Source organism: Hydractinia symbiolongicarpus, chromosome 1 (genome assembly GCF_029227915.1).
Source record: "Hydractinia symbiolongicarpus strain clone_291-10 chromosome 1, HSymV2.1, whole genome shotgun sequence".
In the NCBI taxonomy this organism is placed as follows: Eukaryota; Metazoa; Cnidaria; class Hydrozoa; order Anthoathecata; family Hydractiniidae; genus Hydractinia; species Hydractinia symbiolongicarpus.
In genome coordinates this window covers 7,446,618-7,465,091 of record NC_079875.1, presented here as the reverse complement: position 1 = coordinate 7,465,091, position 18,474 = coordinate 7,446,618, and the positions used below count along the sequence as shown (strand labels likewise).

General features: G+C 34.9%; 1 protein-coding gene across 2 annotated transcripts in view; it reads right to left on the bottom strand.

Annotated features, from left to right (window-relative positions):
• The window catches only part of LOC130635597 (probable E3 ubiquitin-protein ligase HERC1), a 43,108-nt gene that overhangs the window by 947 nt on the left and 23,687 nt on the right, over window positions 1–18,474 (bottom strand). The window contains exons 33-61 of one of the 2 annotated variants that reach the window (XM_057444978.1): window positions 18,148–18,415; window positions 17,586–17,819; window positions 17,248–17,507; window positions 16,655–16,731; window positions 15,329–15,874; window positions 14,795–14,920; window positions 14,369–14,554; window positions 14,027–14,117; window positions 13,562–13,673; window positions 13,254–13,314; window positions 12,604–12,786; window positions 12,140–12,270; window positions 11,238–11,312; window positions 10,768–10,889; window positions 9,959–10,241; window positions 9,680–9,787; window positions 9,193–9,369; window positions 8,471–8,731; window positions 7,523–7,853; window positions 7,123–7,304; window positions 6,849–7,004; window positions 6,282–6,507; window positions 5,297–5,551; window positions 4,402–4,613; window positions 2,979–3,139; window positions 2,314–2,479; window positions 1,707–1,958; window positions 799–1,163; window positions 446–617 (exon numbers count right to left, since the gene is read on the bottom strand). In XM_057444978.1, coding sequence (XP_057300961.1) covers window positions 446–617; window positions 799–1,163; window positions 1,707–1,958; window positions 2,314–2,479; window positions 2,979–3,139; window positions 4,402–4,613; window positions 5,297–5,551; window positions 6,282–6,507; window positions 6,849–7,004; window positions 7,123–7,304; window positions 7,523–7,853; window positions 8,471–8,731; window positions 9,193–9,369; window positions 9,680–9,787; window positions 9,959–10,241; window positions 10,768–10,889; window positions 11,238–11,312; window positions 12,140–12,270; window positions 12,604–12,786; window positions 13,254–13,314; window positions 13,562–13,673; window positions 14,027–14,117; window positions 14,369–14,554; window positions 14,795–14,920; window positions 15,329–15,874; window positions 16,655–16,731; window positions 17,248–17,507; window positions 17,586–17,819; window positions 18,148–18,415 — 5,779 coding nt within the window. Of the gene's footprint in view, window positions 1–445; window positions 618–798; window positions 1,164–1,706; window positions 1,959–2,313; window positions 2,480–2,978; window positions 3,140–4,401; window positions 4,614–5,296; window positions 5,552–6,281; window positions 6,508–6,848; window positions 7,005–7,122; window positions 7,305–7,522; window positions 7,854–8,470; window positions 8,732–9,192; window positions 9,370–9,679; window positions 9,788–9,958; window positions 10,242–10,767; window positions 10,890–11,237; window positions 11,313–12,139; window positions 12,271–12,603; window positions 12,787–13,253; window positions 13,315–13,561; window positions 13,674–14,026; window positions 14,118–14,368; window positions 14,555–14,794; window positions 14,924–15,328; window positions 15,875–16,654; window positions 16,732–17,247; window positions 17,508–17,585; window positions 17,820–18,147; window positions 18,416–18,474 lie in introns of both variants that reach the window. The other variant, XM_057444969.1, reaches the window with a different exon arrangement.

Below are 18,474 nucleotides of genomic sequence, written 5' to 3'. Positions count from 1 at the left end.
GACAAGACAGCTACTTACAAAGTCCGACACCACAAGTAATTGCGTAGGATATTTCTATATTAGATCCACACATTCAGAGAGACCTAATTGTTGCTACTTAGGACCATTGGTGATTTTTTTAAGTCCAGAACCTTAAAATGTTTTAATTGTTGCTAACGTCAGCATGGCTATTTTTACATTTTCGAGGCCTTCGTGGGCCCCGACGTGGATTAATATAGTCTGCGGAAGTGCTAGAAAATGTGACTAGCAGCTTTCAACGCTCTTTGTCTGGCCTAGGTGTGTGCGACAGTAGCGACTTGCAGAGCATTGACTGTTTCACACTTTTGTCCATATTTGAAAAATGAGGAAAAATTTCCTAGTCTCGACATTTTTCTCATGAAATTGGGGTGAAATTTAATAACGTAACAAGAAATTTCAAAACACCACGCAGATCACACTCACGTACCTTGTCCGCTCCGACTATTTGAAATTTATGTGGCATGTCACTTAAGTTGACCGGTAGCCGAGATCTCCCCGACACAAAACGCAGGAACATCACCATTTCATCGCGAGTAAAATTTTCCAGGATTTGCCAAAGCCATTTTACTTGGTCATCGTTTACGGACAATTCACGGTATCTAAAAATGCAAATTTGATTGGTTAAAATTAAACGTTTGTCATACTTTATAGGCTAAAAACAAAAAAATGTCCTTATATCTAATTGGTTAAAAATGTCTGGTCGGCGAACCACTTTTAGAAAATGTCCTAATGAGGTAACCTTCATATCTGTAAAACAAAAAGTAAAAAAAGATACGGTACCGAGCAATTTTCTTCAAGCTTCCTACATTGATATCGTAACAACCACACACTAACTGCTCCAATCTGCTGCCTGTCAGTAACGACAGAATCGGCATCGGAATGACGGACGTCAAGCCCTCCCTTATACACTGAATTTGTAGAAAAAACTCATTTAGGCGATACGACGTCGCTTTCTTGATATAATGAGGACAGTCCATTCGTTTTAGTGATACATTATCTCCACCAGTAATTAAGGGTATAAGACGTCCGTCGGATGACTGGCAGACGTACGACATAAGCGGTATTGATTCGTCGGCGTTGGAATCATCTATTTTTGACGTCAAACGTTTCAGCATGTTAATGTTTTGGACGAACAGCACGTCGTACTAAAGAAAAACAAGTCGTCCATATTCACAAAAGAATATAAGTTCTCCAGAGGTGACATCATATAAGAAAACACACGGTACCTTGTTTAACTTTTCTTCACGCTTGCAGAAATAAAAAAAGAGATCTTATAGACCAAAGGTCTATATGTCTGCTTTTCAACTTATGCGAAACTTTTAAAAATCAATATTTGAAGAGGTTCTTTATGTAAAAATGGGTAAAAGGGATTGGATACATCCTATAAAATCTAAATTGTTGTGGTACAAGGTCTGTTTTGGACTGACAAAAACCTGTCAGGCGTATACTTGATAGTTTGAATGCGAGAAAGGACGGTCAAAAATCTAAGGTAGTGTAGTTTACTTATGTTAATAAAAACGCTGATAAAAATTTTAAAAAATTGGTCCAGGATCTTGAACTAGAGCCTCTTTAAAAATGAAATAATTCAGACCCTTAGGTAAGACTTTATTTTCACTGAGTGGGGTTACTTCTGCTTCAAAACACACCTCCAACGCTTACGATAACTACAAAACTAGGACTTCGCCTACCTCCTCAATATCACTCAATTTCAACTCAATCCCCACGAGCTGCTTCCAAACACTCGGTGCGAGATGTAAATTCAACGGCTTTTTAGTGCGGATCGATACACCCATTAAAATGCCGAGAAATTTGAAATGACGTAATGCTTCATATGACGTCATTGCTGGATTTAGCAAAAATCGGTCACGGTTAAAACCGACATCCACTGTACTGTTTGGTGTTGGTATGAGAAGCTTAACTTCTTTTCTTTCTTCCAATTCCTGGAAATAAAATTGTCAATTTTACACCAGAAGTTTTTTACTGACATATCTTATGTAGGGTTGTTAGTGGGTCACAATTTAGTCTATAGTAAGGCTGTTTTCCATTTCAAAAAAAAAAAAAAAAATTCATGAAGGGCAAAAGGCTGGTTATAAGACGTAGAAAATTATATTCTTTTTAGATGTGCAAAAAACTTAGAAGAAGAATAAAAACTAAAACACAATTAACAATTTTTATTTCTTAGAAAACTTTCTGACCAAAAGATATTTCAATGTTATACAAAGAGCATTTACAGTTTCAGTCGTGACACCAAGCGCTTACCACAAACAAACTTTTTCACAAAAACACACAACTTACCATACAGATATGAGTAACAACTTCATCAAACACACCCCCTGCATCGTCAGCTGCTTCATTCACAAGTTTAACTTTCCACGCTTTAGTCAACAACAAGGAATCAGGGGGTTTTAGGTTTAATATCTGCTCTGCAACTTGTTTGAACACAGGTTTACACGGGTTCCCCCTATTATAAAAAACCATTTTTAATACATTGTTAGTGAGCAAACTCTTGCGCTAACCATGCTGCAAAGTTAGTCATAACGGCAAAGACGCTAAATGTCACAAAATGGGGAATCTTATAGAGCTTATATGTTTCTATTAGAATCTTTATTCACTATCTTAACTGCAGGATGCCATTAACCACGTTTAAATTCGTACTGACAAGGGAATTTCGTTCTGTAAAATACACCCTTAAAATGTTTTCGCGGACCAATTTTGCTATTTCAAAAAAAAAAAAAAAAAGCGAATCACAAGAATACTTTAATATGGTCTTTTTAGCATAAGTGATCTTCAGCATTAAAATTTCATTAGAGCAGGATTTACAACACGTTTCAAAAAAAGGATAAATCGAATCGCCTAAGTGCTGAACACGAACCAGAGGGTCTTTTCCCTAACAACCTATTACAACAGCAAAAAATGGTGCTTAGTCCAAGATTTCATACGATTAAAAAAACAGTACTCACTTCGTATCAAATCGTTTTACTGAAATCGTTGGTGTAGCTACTCTAGTTTGTGAAGAACTTGCTCTCAATGCACGCGCCAACGGAAGGGAGTGTGTTCTCATCGTCAGTAAAGATCTCAGCACTCCATCGTGGAAGATATTAGATACAGCATCTTGCATAAACTAAAATAAGATGCTATTAAATCAGATAAAAGTAAAATAATATATATTCAAAATGGATCAAAGTTACACCATTGGTCAAGATAAACCTATCGCTACTGGTCCTGCTAAAAGCATAAAACCTTCTCATTGGTTATGGAAGAGTATGAGTCACCAATACCCAATTTCTCTAACTAATAGTACACAAAGTACATATTAAAAAAAAATTCCCTTTGCTTAGTGAATATATAAAAAGACCCAAAAGCAAATCATTCCAACTTTAATGAAACAAGGTTACTTTCGAATTTTGCCTCCAACACTGGTTACGTTGTTTCTATATTAAAATCGTGTATTTTAGCAGGCGGCTTTGATGCCTCATGGCAGAAGAGTATTTGCCATTCGTTCCTTTTGTTTTGTACATACAGGCTGCATTTGTTTCAATAATTATGTCTACGATTGTAGTACCTGCAATAGTTCTCAAAAATATGCTCTTTTGAGTTTTCCTTACATTACAAGATGGGCAAGAAAAGACTTAGGAATTTCAATATGAATGGATGAAAGAACAAAAATTATTTCATGCTATGGACGCAAAAAACAATAATATAATGTGATTAGTGGAAACAAAATGATTGTGATTACTTGGAATGTAATTAGTGAACATAGAAAAGGATTATGATTACTTGCAAATTGATTGGCGGACACAAAACACGATTTATATTTATTTATAATGTGATAAGTGAAAACAAAACGATTGTGATTACTTGGAATGTAATTAGTGAACACGGAAAAGGGTTATCATTACTTGCAAATTGATTGGCGGACACAAAAAACGATTTATATTTATTTATAATGTGATAAGTGAAAACAAAACGATTGTGATTACTTGGAATGTAATTAGTGAACACGGAAAAGGGTTATCATTACTTGCAAATTGATTGGCGGACACAAAAAACGATTATGATTACTTGCAAATTGATTGGCGGACACAAAACACGATTATGATTACTTGAAAACTGATTGGCGGACACAAAACACGATTATAATTACTTGCAAATTGATTGTCGGACACAAAACACGATTAGATTACTTGAAAACTGATTGGTGGACACAAATAACGATTATGATTACTTGCAAATTGATTGGCGGACACAAAACACGATTATAATTACTTGAAAACTGATTGGCGGACACAAAACACGATTATAATTACTTGCAAATTGATTGGCGGACACAAAACACGATTAGATTACTTGAAAACTGATTGGTGGACACAAATAACGCTTTACCTCCATTCTATTTAAACTCATTAACTTCCAACATTGGTGCACCATTTCTGAAAATTTCCACAACACCTGAAGTCGGCCACGAACTGTTGTAAGCTCCACATTTTGCAACGTATGATAATATGGTGGAATATGGGAAGGCGTGCCCAGTGTTAAATTTAACGGTAGACGAGCACAAACCAGTGCACCAGACCATGCTGCACAATGGGATGTACCTTAAAAGAAGAAAAACTTCATTTTATTAATAACGAAGATGTCAAAAAGATTCTTTCTTACAGAAGGTACGAAGTACGGCGGGAAGCAATTTTTATTTCCCGACACAAGGAAATAAATTAAATTCCAGTAAATTCAAGATTCCAGCAATTGCAAGAAAACTGAAAGTTCCATATACTGCGTAACACATAGGTGGATTCTAACTTTCTATTTCTGCAATGAAGTGCATATAAAAGCACTGAAATCACTTTTCAATTCTGTAAATGCGTAAGATTAACTAAGCAGTGTGCGCTTATCGTACTTATCCACGTCAGGGCACAAAAGGACCCAAATTTTAAGCAAAATGGAAATGCTGACGACAGCATCTTCCTAATTCCGCTGTAAACAATGACTAGCTCATATAGAAATTACTACTTGTGGAAACGGACATAAATCAAAAAATTTATTGTTACGGAAGAAGTCACCGACTGTAGACATTTTTCGTACTTTTTTACTTATTGTAATTTTCACGCGCACTGATTTTCGTGCATACGCTCAAGAATATAATGTTACAGTTAACATAAAAGAAACGCATCCAACACTTGACTTTTAATATTTTCCTTGTAATTTGTAGAGAAATTTATAACGCGCAAATATTAGTACGAATAAGGTATATAGAACAAGCAATACTGAGAGCAACACTTACCCGCAGAGACTCTTGTTAGTTTCTTATCCCTTACAATGTTCACAAAGCATGGTGTATAATGGGGCTCATTGGTTCCGATTCCTAACTGTCCCTCAGAGTTTGTTCCCCATGTCCAAAGACTTTGGTCTCTATCCAAAGCGATCACAAACTCACACCCAACGGCAACATCAGTGACTGGGTGGCCGGACAGTGGTTGAACTACTTGCGGAATAGATGTATCTTTCGTTGCAGCATCTGGATTTCCAATAAAGTTTGCTGCAGAAGAGAAAAAATTACATTAAGAGATCACACCAGGAAATCTATACGTGGTTAGAGTAAAATTGGAATGTTTTAAAGGTACACATTTTTTTTAATTTTGTTATGTTTACGTGCCACGTGTATCAGGGGAGCAAAAATGATTGTTTGTGTGAGAAACGGGGGTATAAATTCAAGTTACTCACCTGATTTCGTGCAATATTAAACATAAATACTCCCTGCGAAATAAAAATCATGCTTAGCACAATTACTAGTTTTCTTCCAAAAAGAAGTTTAATAAAGGGATAAACTCAACAAAATAGTAACTCGCACCTCTAACGAACAAAGAAAACACTTCGAGTAAAAGAAATAGTACACTGTATATATATTCATTAAGAACATGTTCTAATGTGCTTTGAAATTTGCTGGTAAAGAAAGTTCGTACCTCTTTCAAATGAGCAATTTATTTTTTTTAACGAAAAACAGTAACTTTCTTATATTGTTTTTAAATGTTTTCCTTTCGAGTTCGAGTTATCGCGAGTATTTTAGACCAGGGGATTATTAAATTAGTTTGACTTAGCGAATGTTTGCGTTATAGGGGATGCGAGTTAGAGTGGGTTTTATAAGAAAGTATTAGAGAAAGTTCAAGTGAAAATAAAAAACAGTTTAAATTATGGAAGTTCGAGTTATTGGAGGTTCGAGGAATTGGGAGCTCAAGTTAAAAAGCACATATCAGCCACTGGTTACTTACGATGTCCAAATGTATACAGGCTTCCGTTATTTCCAAGCGCAACAGAAAAATTTGAACCGCAAGCAATTTTCTTCAGTCCAACATTACGGAGACTTTCAACGAGATTCGGAGTTGATTTTGAAGTATCCGAGCCAAGACCAAGCTTTCCAAAGTCTCCATCCCCCCATGAGTACAGTCTACAACCATCAGACGTCAAGGCTAGAGTATGATGTTTACCACAGGCTACCTAAAGAAAATAGAACCGCGCTGTTTATCAATTTAAATAGTGGAAATAGAGGTGCAAAAACGTGGTATTCATAATACAAGTGCAGACATTTAGACAAAATTGTGTATTAAATCTACTCCAGCACTTTTTTAGTTTAAACAGTGGAGTTATTTTCAGAATGCCCAGCTAGTTTAACATGGTCAAAAACCTCTATCTATCCAACCCTTTTACACCCGATAAAATTTCACTATTGAATCCTGAATGCTGCTTCAAAAATATATGCTTTTAACAAATTTAAAAAAATATATTTAAGGTGAACTTAGTGACAGCATCATTAAAACTAAAGAACAGTTTTTATGTACCTGTCCAATGTGCTCATCTTTAAGAGACATCACATGTTGTGGAATTTTTCTTGGTGAATTCCCGCCGTCGCCAAGCAGGCCATTTTCTCCAAGACCAAATGTAAAAACTTTTCCATCATTAGTGACTGCTACGGAATGTTTAAAACCACATGCCACCTAACGAAATACAGGGTATCTTTATATAACCTTCTGGAATTACATTCATTATATTCAATACTACCAAGCAATTAATCAACCAAACGAATAACCAACCAACAGACAAAAATAAACTTACCTGAATGACGTGTTGATTTTGTAATGCTAAAATTTGTTTTGGTTTTCGCTGTCGTTCACTATTTCCATGCCCTAACTTCCCATAATCGCCATCACCCCAACTGAACACTTCACCAGTGTCTGCCACTGCAAGTGAGTGACCATCACTACCTAACGACGTGGCCAATTGTACTATGATATAGCCTAAAAAAAAGTGACCTTAATAATTACACTTCTGTTTTTGATAAGTGTTTAAGATTCGCCCACAAAATTAGGATTAGTCATATAAAATTTGAAAACAGGGCCTAAAATCTCAACGGTGAAAAAGTGGACCATTATAATACAAAGCATGTGATCAAACTGATAAAAGATAAAAAATGTAAATAAGCAAACACAAATTGTTCTGAAGACATAAATTCTACCTTGAAGTTCTGTAATTGGTGTTAATGAAGGCTCATCGTCAGACGTTCCAAGGCCTAACCTCCCATAGCTTCCTTCTCCACAAGCAAGCACTGTACCGTTAGTTTGGATAAGAAACGTGCAGTTCTGACCACACACAATCTCGCGAACTTGCGTAAAGGAAGGCACCAAATCAGGCTCTAATCGACCGGGACTAATTTCCGCCAGCTGTCCTTGAGCCCCAGATCCCCAAACGTAAACATTTTGTGGCAACTCTGGTTCCCAGTCTTTTGGTGAATTGCTAAACCAGTGCATAATTTGTTCGTCTTGTTGAAGGGTCCATGCTGAGTTATCCTATAGAAAACAAAGACATTATAACATTTTTATTCTTTTCCGTACCGCGCATGCGTATGCCATCACTAACACTTTTTCCATTGGAGGGGACTTGCAACGTGTATGTTAAACGTGAAATTGATTTCATCCCTGTCTCTCTATCCGAAATTTCAGGAACAAAAATTTAATAGTTCAGTCCAGTGTGTTTGGGGGAGGGTCATCAATTTTACTGCAATGACCATTTATAATATGGAAAACATATACTCGATTGTTCATCACATAATTGTATACATAATAACATTCCCAACTTGCTATTTTTCTAATTCTAATTCATACGTAAATATCTGAAGATATTTACGTTTGAAGATCGTTCAATTATCCTGCATAAATCATGTAATGTTGGCGCGACAGACATTTTATTTTTGATATGCGAAAGCATACATATCCGAACTTTGGCAACATATAGTGTTACAGAATCAAAATGGAAAGCGATAGAAATGTTCTTAAAAATGATGCTAGTCGATTTATAGAAAAAATTCCTGGGTCGGTTCCAAAGCGAGAACGGAATTATCCCTTTAGCCTGTGAGGGGAAATACAGTATCCCAAATGCTTTTCTACTCACATGCTACCCAACATACCTTGCTCATTTCACAGAATTCCGCTTCTCTTCTCATCTCCCAAAACGTTTCAGGAAAAGCAACTCTATTTTTAAGTGCCAACCCGGATCGAACGGTTTTACAAAACAAATGAAACCATTGTAGGCCGTCACACTCTCCTTCAGAACGCACACTACCAGCTTGCAAATTAACAACATTGTCATATTTTAGTAGCATTGCTATACTCGTAAGTGACTGCAGATAGGATGAGTAAACTAGCTGCGTACCAGTCCCCACATGGTTCTATAATATAGAATATATACTACCAGTAATAAAAAAACGTTTTCAGAGTGAAAAACATTGATTTTGTGTTGATCAATCAGTCACGCCCCAAATAAGGCTAGTCACGCCCCTAATAAGGCTATTGTAGCCTAATTAGGCTATATCACATAGTTAAGCAACACAAACTATTGGCGATTAATTAAAACTGATTAATTAAGCAATGTGTCACCTAATTGAACTACGGCAAACTTTAATTATTATTCTTATAGATTTTAAAAGTTGACAACATAGCCCAACTTAGTGCTTGACTGTTAATAGATTTACAAAGTTTATCACCATAAGAGAATCACAAGTCATTAAGAAATCAGGGTATTGAAGGGTAAATAATACTGCCTACTAAAGAAAATCACAATTTCTGGGTTAAAAGATTTAGTTTACAACATGATGGAGTTTTACTTTGCACTCCTCCACAGACAGCATACCTGTTCAAACTTGTATTGACTTTTCAACATATGGGGGATAAACTTTAAAAACAGCGAAAAATGTTTGCCCTCTCGTTTTGATTTTATTTTTAAATCTTTTAGTATTTGTTTCACATGCTGTTCTAACACAGTTTCTGTCGATTCCTCAATAAGTGGTACGTTGACAACAATGATGTCCTAAGAAAAAAAGGCAAGAAGTTGTTAACGACATCACCAGTGAACGCTATCTTTGTTTCTCTGAAAAAACTGCCCAGGCCAGCTTAAAACTTTCACCTTCTTAAAGAATACACATGACAAGAAATTGAAAAGAATGTGTTATAAGTTTTTATGATGAGCTTTGGGTCTCTTCGCAAGAGTTTGACCTATAAAAAGTCGCCCTTCTGTATACTGTGCTATCGATATCGACCTTACTATACACTGAATGCAGGCACTGGATTCACCATATGATTGTTACCAGCTCAATTACAGCAACATTTTCGTTAGTTACCTTTGAACATTGACCAATATATGCAAGTGAGGAAGAATCATCCAACCAAAACATGCACGTGATTGGTGCGTTGCTCTTGCTAATCTGATTGGCTCCCTTTGTTTGATCCTACCAATAAAAAGGTACGCTTTGGGAATAAATTAAGAACTGTGCAAGAAAAAGACAAGCATTAGAGACGTACATTCAAATCTCTTTATAAATAGAAATCTTAACTAGATTTACAAACTCCTAGTGAACAAAAATGGTTGGCTTTAACACTATAAACATGCCGTTACAAACCTCCAAAAGGTTCACATATATCAAACCGCGTTGGCAAGCAGACGCAAGAATCGATCCAACTTTATTATAGGAGAGCATTGCAATAGCTGACGAATGATTGGACAGGTTTTGGTAATGCAATGAGTCAGCAGAAAATATGGCGTGTTGATTATCGTAGGTATCAATATCGGTCAACAACAGCTCATCGATCTCTGATTTCACGTGAAAGTCGTTCTCAGTAAGGGGAGATGGTTTCTCTGGTTTTAAAAATTTCCAGATATTAACTGTGCCGTTTGCATAACCTCTAAAAAGGAAATATTCATTTAATAACTAAACTACTAAACTATAGATCTTCGATAATGATTTTAATATCTAATTCTTATATTTTGGAATGTGATTTGAAGTGAAAAAAATGACAATCGACGAAATATTAAATTAATGGAAAGCCTAGTCTAATTGATTTACATTATATACTACAGGCCTTTAATTTTGAAGAAACAAGAATAATCTAGATTTAATATTATCGTTTGAGTTCTTATGAATTCCTGTTTTATTATTATTCACTCGTGATAACCTTAAAACGCTTTACTTCAGGATTAGAAAAGGTTTAAACTTCGATTCTTTAGGGTATAAAAAATACATAACCCACTGCTGAAAAGCCATTTTCCTTCTCCTTTACACCGGGTGCACAACATTGCATTCCTTCCATATACAAACAAGACAGGGTGTGGTACCCTCCCGTAATAGTAACAGGACCATATCATAGCGTATTAAAAACTCTTATCCGGGTGTAAAGTTGTTGAATCAACATAGTGTAAAAGAAGCCTTACACTGCAATTTCTAAATACTGCTCTTTTGTTTTCCATGGTTTCCATGTCAACACCGTTGGTAGTTGGCGATCATACTCTAGTGTATGAAGTAGCGCCAATCTCTCTTGGCCAGCAGCCCAAACCTGTACATACGATGAAATCAATGAAAAAAAAACAAAAATAGATATCGCAAGAAGTTAACAACCCCACCCTCAAAAAAATAAATAAATAAACAAATAAATAAAACAATAAAGTAAAATAACAGTAACAATAAAGAGACTAGATGAATTCCTCAATATTTTCTCAAAATATCATATTATTTTCAAACAACCGTCTTTTAATTTTTTTTCTGAGTTTCTTTCAAGTCACCCTTCAAATGACCCTGATATTTTTCAAGAAAACCAAAACTTCCAGTTTTTCCAGGTATACTGCAAGCCCTAACATTGTACAGTACTTGTTTTACTATGGTAACACATTTTTTGTTCTGTTACCTTGACAACATGATCATTGCTAACAGTGGCAAAACATGTGGCTGATGAATCAAACTTTATCCCATTGATTGCAAGCTAAAATAAAGAAAACATGTTTCTAACGGAAATTCTTACTTCAGAAATAGAATCCTTTTTAGGAAGTTATAAAGAAAAACAATGTTACATCAAGATTTTAACCGTTTTTGAGAAGATGACGGAATTTTCATAAAAAACAAGGAGACTTAAAGAAATTTTTATAATTCTTTCAAAGAAATTTAGAATATTTGAGGGGATTTTGAAGGTAAGATGAAATGTAGCATTCCCATGCATTTAAAAATGAAAAAAGGGGAAAGGTTGTAGAACTAAAATTGTTGAGATTTAAGAAAAAAATATGCTAAAAAATTTTTAAAAAAAAAGAATTGTGGAGTTTTAAGGAGGCTTGGCAACCACTCCACTGACAAGTTAAGTAAAATTGATATTAATTTTATTTTACCGTTAACGTTTTTTGAATAAGCTGATTGGTGTTAGCCCTTATCCCCTTATTTTTTTTATAGCATTGAACACTTTCTGCATACTCCAATATTTCAAATTTTAAGTGAAACCCCAGAGCATGTTTCCTTTCAAACAATTAGTTAAAGAAACTACAAGGATCCACTTACTTACTTCTTGTGTAGAAACTACATAGCATGTATCCCTGCAGACAATTCGCCAAAGAAACTACAAGAATTCATTTATTCATCCACTTAAATTTAAACCTCAGAGCACGTTTCCCTGCAAACGATTTTTTAAAAAACTACAAGGACCCATTTACTCATCTACTTGTATTGAATCTAAAGAGCATGTTTCCCTGTGGCCGACTTTTATTTCCACTTTAACATTCATCCCATCATGCAAAAACATTAATCTCTCACACAAAACCTTACTGTGTGAGGGTGATTCCAAGTATTCCATGTTTCTTCATCAGTGCTACCAGTAAACATCATTCCACTAGAATAACCAACTACCAAACAGTTCTTACTCACAGAACCACAGCATGCTAGTGAAGTCACGAAATCTAAACAAGAAACACATTTGTGATGGAGAGTTTGTGTTAAATCATTACTAAACAGTGGGCTGAATTCTGTTATCGGAAAAATCAATCTGACACTCTCTTTTACTCAGGCAAAAGAAAAACATTGTTCTCAGTGTGCATTACAATGCAAGTAAATTACACTGCAATGCAAATTAATTTTACATTTCCTTATTACATTTGCATGTAGTAGTTCCAAATTTGATCAAGAAAACATCTCATTATTGTTTAATTTCAATGATTTTTCCTGTACACACGATGTAATCGCCAAATAAGCAAGTTAATAGAGCAAATGTCCAATAAAAATCGAAAGATTACCTCTGTAACTGCAATGACCCAGATGTTTGGTGACGTACTTCTGTTGTTCATCAAAACAAATCGACTGTACACTACCGTCTTCAGTAGCCACAAGCAATAGATCTTCTGAAGTGGATTCAGAAATTGGTTGCAACCATTCGAAGCATGTAACCTTGCTTATGTCAACACTTTGAAAAATTACTTCTAAAAAAAGGGAATTTGTGTAAATTGACAGTTTTTTTGACATGGAGCTTAAAATAAAACCTTAGTATCAAAAAAGTATGATATTTTGTATTTCTGCCACAGTCGCTGCAGGCAAAACTTTGATTTTAATCTATTTCTGATTTGAACTTTGCTTAAAATTTACCAAGTGTAATTTTTCTAAGGTTATTTAGGGAATTTAAGGAGGAGTTGTCACCCTGTTTTGTGTAGGTTACATGTTTCATGTTTAATTATCCAGGTTTAGGCCTCTGTTGCTTCACTTTCCTCAATCTTTAGCCTAGCGAGTTGAATAGAAAGTGCTTGGGTTTTGAACCAAAACTAGAATTAGCAACTTAAAAGGTGTAATGTAAAGGTGTAACAAAAATTCTCCTGGCAACATAAATGTTTTTTAAAACCTGTGTGATTGTATTGTACAGAGCTAAAGCAATAGAAAGACCAATCAAAAAAACCTTTTATGGAAGCCATATACAAACATCCATTAACTGTTCCAACCACAGTTGATCCAGAATTCTAATGCGAAAGAAGCAAAACCGTTAAACACGAAATGGAATTATTTAAAGATGCAGATCATACTTCCCAGCGGACTAAATAATGTTTGCTATACAAGATCATATGTGTATCACATAGTTCAGCTAATTAGGCGGTAAAAAAAATACAACATCACCAAAGGATCCCGAGTTTATCCTTTAACCGTTTCATTTTCTCCCCACTACAGATATAAGCATGGTATTTTTGTATTAGATGGATGAACACTTACACTAAATTTCATGTTTGTGATGTCGCCAGCAACACCAGCTGGAAATCTACTTGACAATACATTTCTTGAGAGATCAGTTAATCGGTCCACAACCATATTTCCTTCACCATCACTTTAAAAAACAAAAAACTTACATTAACACTAAATGTTATATCTAAACTTACTAACAGCGTGATCAAAGAGCTTTAAGTATTTTGACATTATTTCGTAACCACTGGATGTTCTATCTTAAAAGGAAACTTCCGCAGTTCTATGCAAAAAAGTTTGACAAAATCTGCAATTTTGTGTGGTAGTTCCTCTTCAGAAAACAAAATGAACCAGAGTTTTTTTTATTGGGAATTGCTATGACGCTTCGTTTTTGAACGTTCAGCAAGCAAGAAAAAACAAAAAACTTATGATTGCAACTAATATGAGGAAACACAGTTTGTGTAAATCTATATTTAATTTAATCAGTATCAAACTTACCTGGCAATAAACAATTTTTTCTTGCTATTCCAAGCAAAAGCGTGTATTTTACTGACCAAACACTCACATTCCATGGCAACTTCTCTCAAAGCTACGAAAAATTAAAAGCAACAATTTACTACAGCAGCTAGCAGTCTTTCCAAATCAATGCAATGCCAAGAATTTTCCACATCGAAATATTCAAGTATTTGTTCATGACTATCTCTTTTGAATAAAGGACCAACTGTGGAGAGTTATATACTCCAAAAAAAAAAAATTAAAATAAATTGTAGAAACTAAAAATTTAAAACTTGTAATCTTTCTTAACAGTTTGAAGCAGAGATTTAAACTAAACAAGCTTACACTCAGAGGGGTGACAAGAGCAAAAAAGATCCATCTTTGGTTCCAAAAGAATGGTAAGAATAACTTCTAACTTTGTCATGGACCACCTTCTTAACCCATTGTTGTTCGAATAAACACAGACTGAAAGAGCATCCAATAATTCAGCTAGCTGCGGTGCCATGTGTTTACTCATGAGTAACACGATATCTAAATAAATACTTCAGAAAATAAAAACTTAAATTCTATATTGACTTATCAAATAACATTCAAATAATGAATCTAATAGATTCATAGATTACAAGAAGTCTAAGATTTAAGTTCAAATATAAACAACACTTGAATCAGGTTGGAGCATTGGTAAGATATGCAGAATGTATTACGACAAACACAATAAACACAAATTTTGCATTCTAATATACTTTAATGAGGGATTACAAATGTAAATACCTTCGCAACACACAATGTCCACAATGACCTTCACTTTCTTCAGCATCAATTTAACATTACCACAATTTTTATCACCTTGTCGAGAACGTGCACCATCTTCATTAAAGCAGCTTTTATTTTCCAGCTCTTCTGAAAAAACAAATGCGAAAATAAATGCCTGGCAATAAAATTTCAATGGAAATATTTATAATACATGTTTGCTGTATGAAACATGCAAACAAATAAATATCTGTTGAAACCTAAGAATGTTAGACATAAGCAGCAAGTTTGACAATGAAAAGCAGTAGATAATTCGAACAAATCATCAATATAAACAGAATTTCAATATATGTATTTAAAGTATTACATACTTTACTTTTTATTTGCTACCAATTATACCTTTTTTCACTTCTATTTAACTTTAAGTTTTTATAATTCAATGTGATAAATAATAGATAATCAAGGCGGTCATGTAATAAAGATTGATAAATAAACACCATTAGGACCTCTCTTCATATAATTAGCGCCTTCAATGACCTCAGAAAAAATACTTACTATTGGCATGAAGTAGAAGGGTATCTTTACAAATTGCAACAAATCTCAACAGCTCGTTTTCCTTTTCCAGTAATATTGCTCGAATTACTCCCAACAGAACATCTTTACTGGATTTCAACGTATCTGGCAGTTGACAATAATCACTGCCTTTAACATCTAACACCTGCAGCAGTATGTCGAGTAAACGGTCCACATTGTGAACAGCAAGATCCCTTAAAGCATGCACAAGGTGTTCTGGTGACACACTAGTTGATAAAACAGCAAGTACATGCAAGAAAATATCCATATAAAGCATCTCTTCAGCTTTCTCTGTAATTCGTCTCAAGCCATAGCAAGCAGATTGATAATTCTTTAATGCCATAGCCTGGTGAGTGATAGGTTTTCGATTATCTTTTGGTTCGCTTTCTACTATTTTAGTTAACGTCAATGTAGGCACAGCATCCGTTGAAGCACGACCTAATGGATTTGGTGCTTCGAATAACACAGCTCCAGGTGGTTGGGAATTCAAAATAACCTCGCTATGCAGTAATAAGGAATATGGGAAATCTAAACAAAATAATGTATCACGTGAAAACACTGTTGCTCCGAAAGGAACCAATGTCCCCAACTGAGTTTGTAATGAATTTTTTTGTGGGTTGAAAACTCCACAATTTAGGGTGCATGCTCGACTTCTAACATTGCTTAGAATTGTTAAGGTTCTATATACAAAGATTAGAAATAATATGAGTAACATAAATCATTTCTTATTCTCTCCTTCTCATTTGACTGCTGTGACCGTGCTGTGGCTTGCTTAGCTGGACTAAGAAATTCATTAGAAATAGCAGGTTAAGTAAAAAAAAGTGCTGTGAGCTTTGAGAGCTTATGACATGTGTTACAGGGTATCCTGAAAGAGTAAACATAAACCCTTAAACTTCAGGTACGGCAATTGCCTAGTAGTAAAACGGAAATACCAACATGCTATCTATTAGCCGCAACTCGTGATCACTTAACTTTTGTTTAAAAAGAAACATTGTCGACGAACGTGAATGTAGGTGAATATTTCGAGATTAGTTAAAAAAGCTTGACTGAGGGTTTACAAACAATTCCAATATACTCTACTTCAGTTATTCATTATGTCAGTGCTCAAAATAGTTACTTTTCTCACTTCATTATTGAACTTTGCAGTGTACCTTTGTGGGGTTGAGCGGGAAAGTATGGTAAGAGTGACTGAATATTATGCGTAAAATTTTTTTATTTGTAGATGCCATTTTAGTAACTCATTCCGTGACCAACTAGTAAAAGTACATTTTTTCAAACATATTGCAATGAAAATAAAAGAATAGTTACCTGAATTTATTAAAGGTGGTGTAGATTGACCCAGAAATTCTGGAGCTTCTTTAACTTCGGAGATTTGAAATGGATAGCTAGAATAACCAGACGTTATTACTGGTACATTGAAACTTCACTAAGGTTTTACGGGGTTATGCTTTTGCATATTGATTAGTTTTGGCATTGAGATGATCTCAACCACATATGACTACAGAGTAATTAAACTGCTACTGGTATTGCATATACTGGCAACTGGCATGTAATTGTACTAACGGATCCATTGACAGTCTAACAGACGTTTTGTACTAACGGATCCATTAGCGGTCTAACTAAAACACTGATTTTCTTTAATTTGAAAGATTAAATGTTAAAGGTTGTTAGCACAATTAATAATATAACTGCAGTAATCTGTACAAATGCCTGGCAACAAAATTTCAATGGAAATATTTATGATACATGTTTGCTGTATGAAACATGCAAGCAAATAAATATCTGTTGGAACCTAAGAATGTTAGACATAAGCAGCAAGTTTGACAATGAAAAGCAATAGATAATTCGTACAAATCATCAATATTTGTACGAATTGTAATAATAATGTTTTTTATACTTACTCTTTCGGGACCGTTAACAGTGGTTCAATTTCCTTCCTCATATATTTAGAGTGACATTCTTGACACAATAAATAATATGGTGATCCAGTACCACAAAGGCCACCGAACCAGCCCCCTAAATATAACCCATTGCTGCGATAACCATGGTTGCTGTCAAGGCTTCCACATCCTGGATGTTCTGAGTGCATATGTCGATTAAAGTTGTCAACATTCTCTTGACATATATCACAATAAATAGGACCAGTGTCTGTTTGTCGAAACTAAAAAGCATCAAAAGATAATACATAGGGGACAATAACAAAAAGCATGGGATTTTATGTGCAGCAAAAAGGCCTTACATTCTGTGCCAACCTGGAAAAAACTGATGATGGAACTGACACATCCATAAGTCCAGTATCCATGTTTAAAACTTCATTGTTTTCTTCATTACTTTCAACTACAGCCCGTAAACTTGATCGAAGCTGGTCGTTTGGAGCCATTGGATTTTCATTAGTCATCATAGATTGCAACAATTCCCCTAGGGAAGCAGGGCGATCAAAACTAATCGATGCTTCTTGACTTTCCATTTCAAACTAAGAAAATCAAATTATTAATACCTGTAAGTTGATATTAAACCACAACCATGAACATAATATATCTGGAAATGACGCCTTTTTGGCTATTTCTTAAAATAGTCAAACAACATCACTAGTCAATACAATGCAGATAATTTGCTGCAAAATTTTTTGTATGCTAGGTAAACGACCTAAATAAATCGCAATGCACAGAAGGAAAGACAGACTATCTTTTTTCTGTTGATAAATGTCCAATTGCTAAAAAAGCTACGGAATGCAATAATTGTACAATGTTACCAAAGTGAGAAAAAAAATGACAGGGTCAAACAACTGTAATAATAACTACCTCATTTTCATTGACATGATTTATCTCAAAGTCATCATCATTATCATCAACAGAGTCTGCATCATTGTCAGACGAAGGGTGATCAATAAGCCACGTTACAATTTGTTGCAAGTATCGAGACTGATTCCCTTGTGGCCTTCCTGGATTAGATGCTATAGCTCTTTGCACTTGACTCTCAGTAAAACCCATATTTACCACTTGTTGAATTATTCCATTTTCCATAGATTGATTTGTGTTGTCATCAGATGGTTGATTCGCACTTCGATTTCTTGAGAAAGTAAGGTAGGAAAGTAATGCAAGTTCTAATTTTAACGTTCAGGTTTTGTT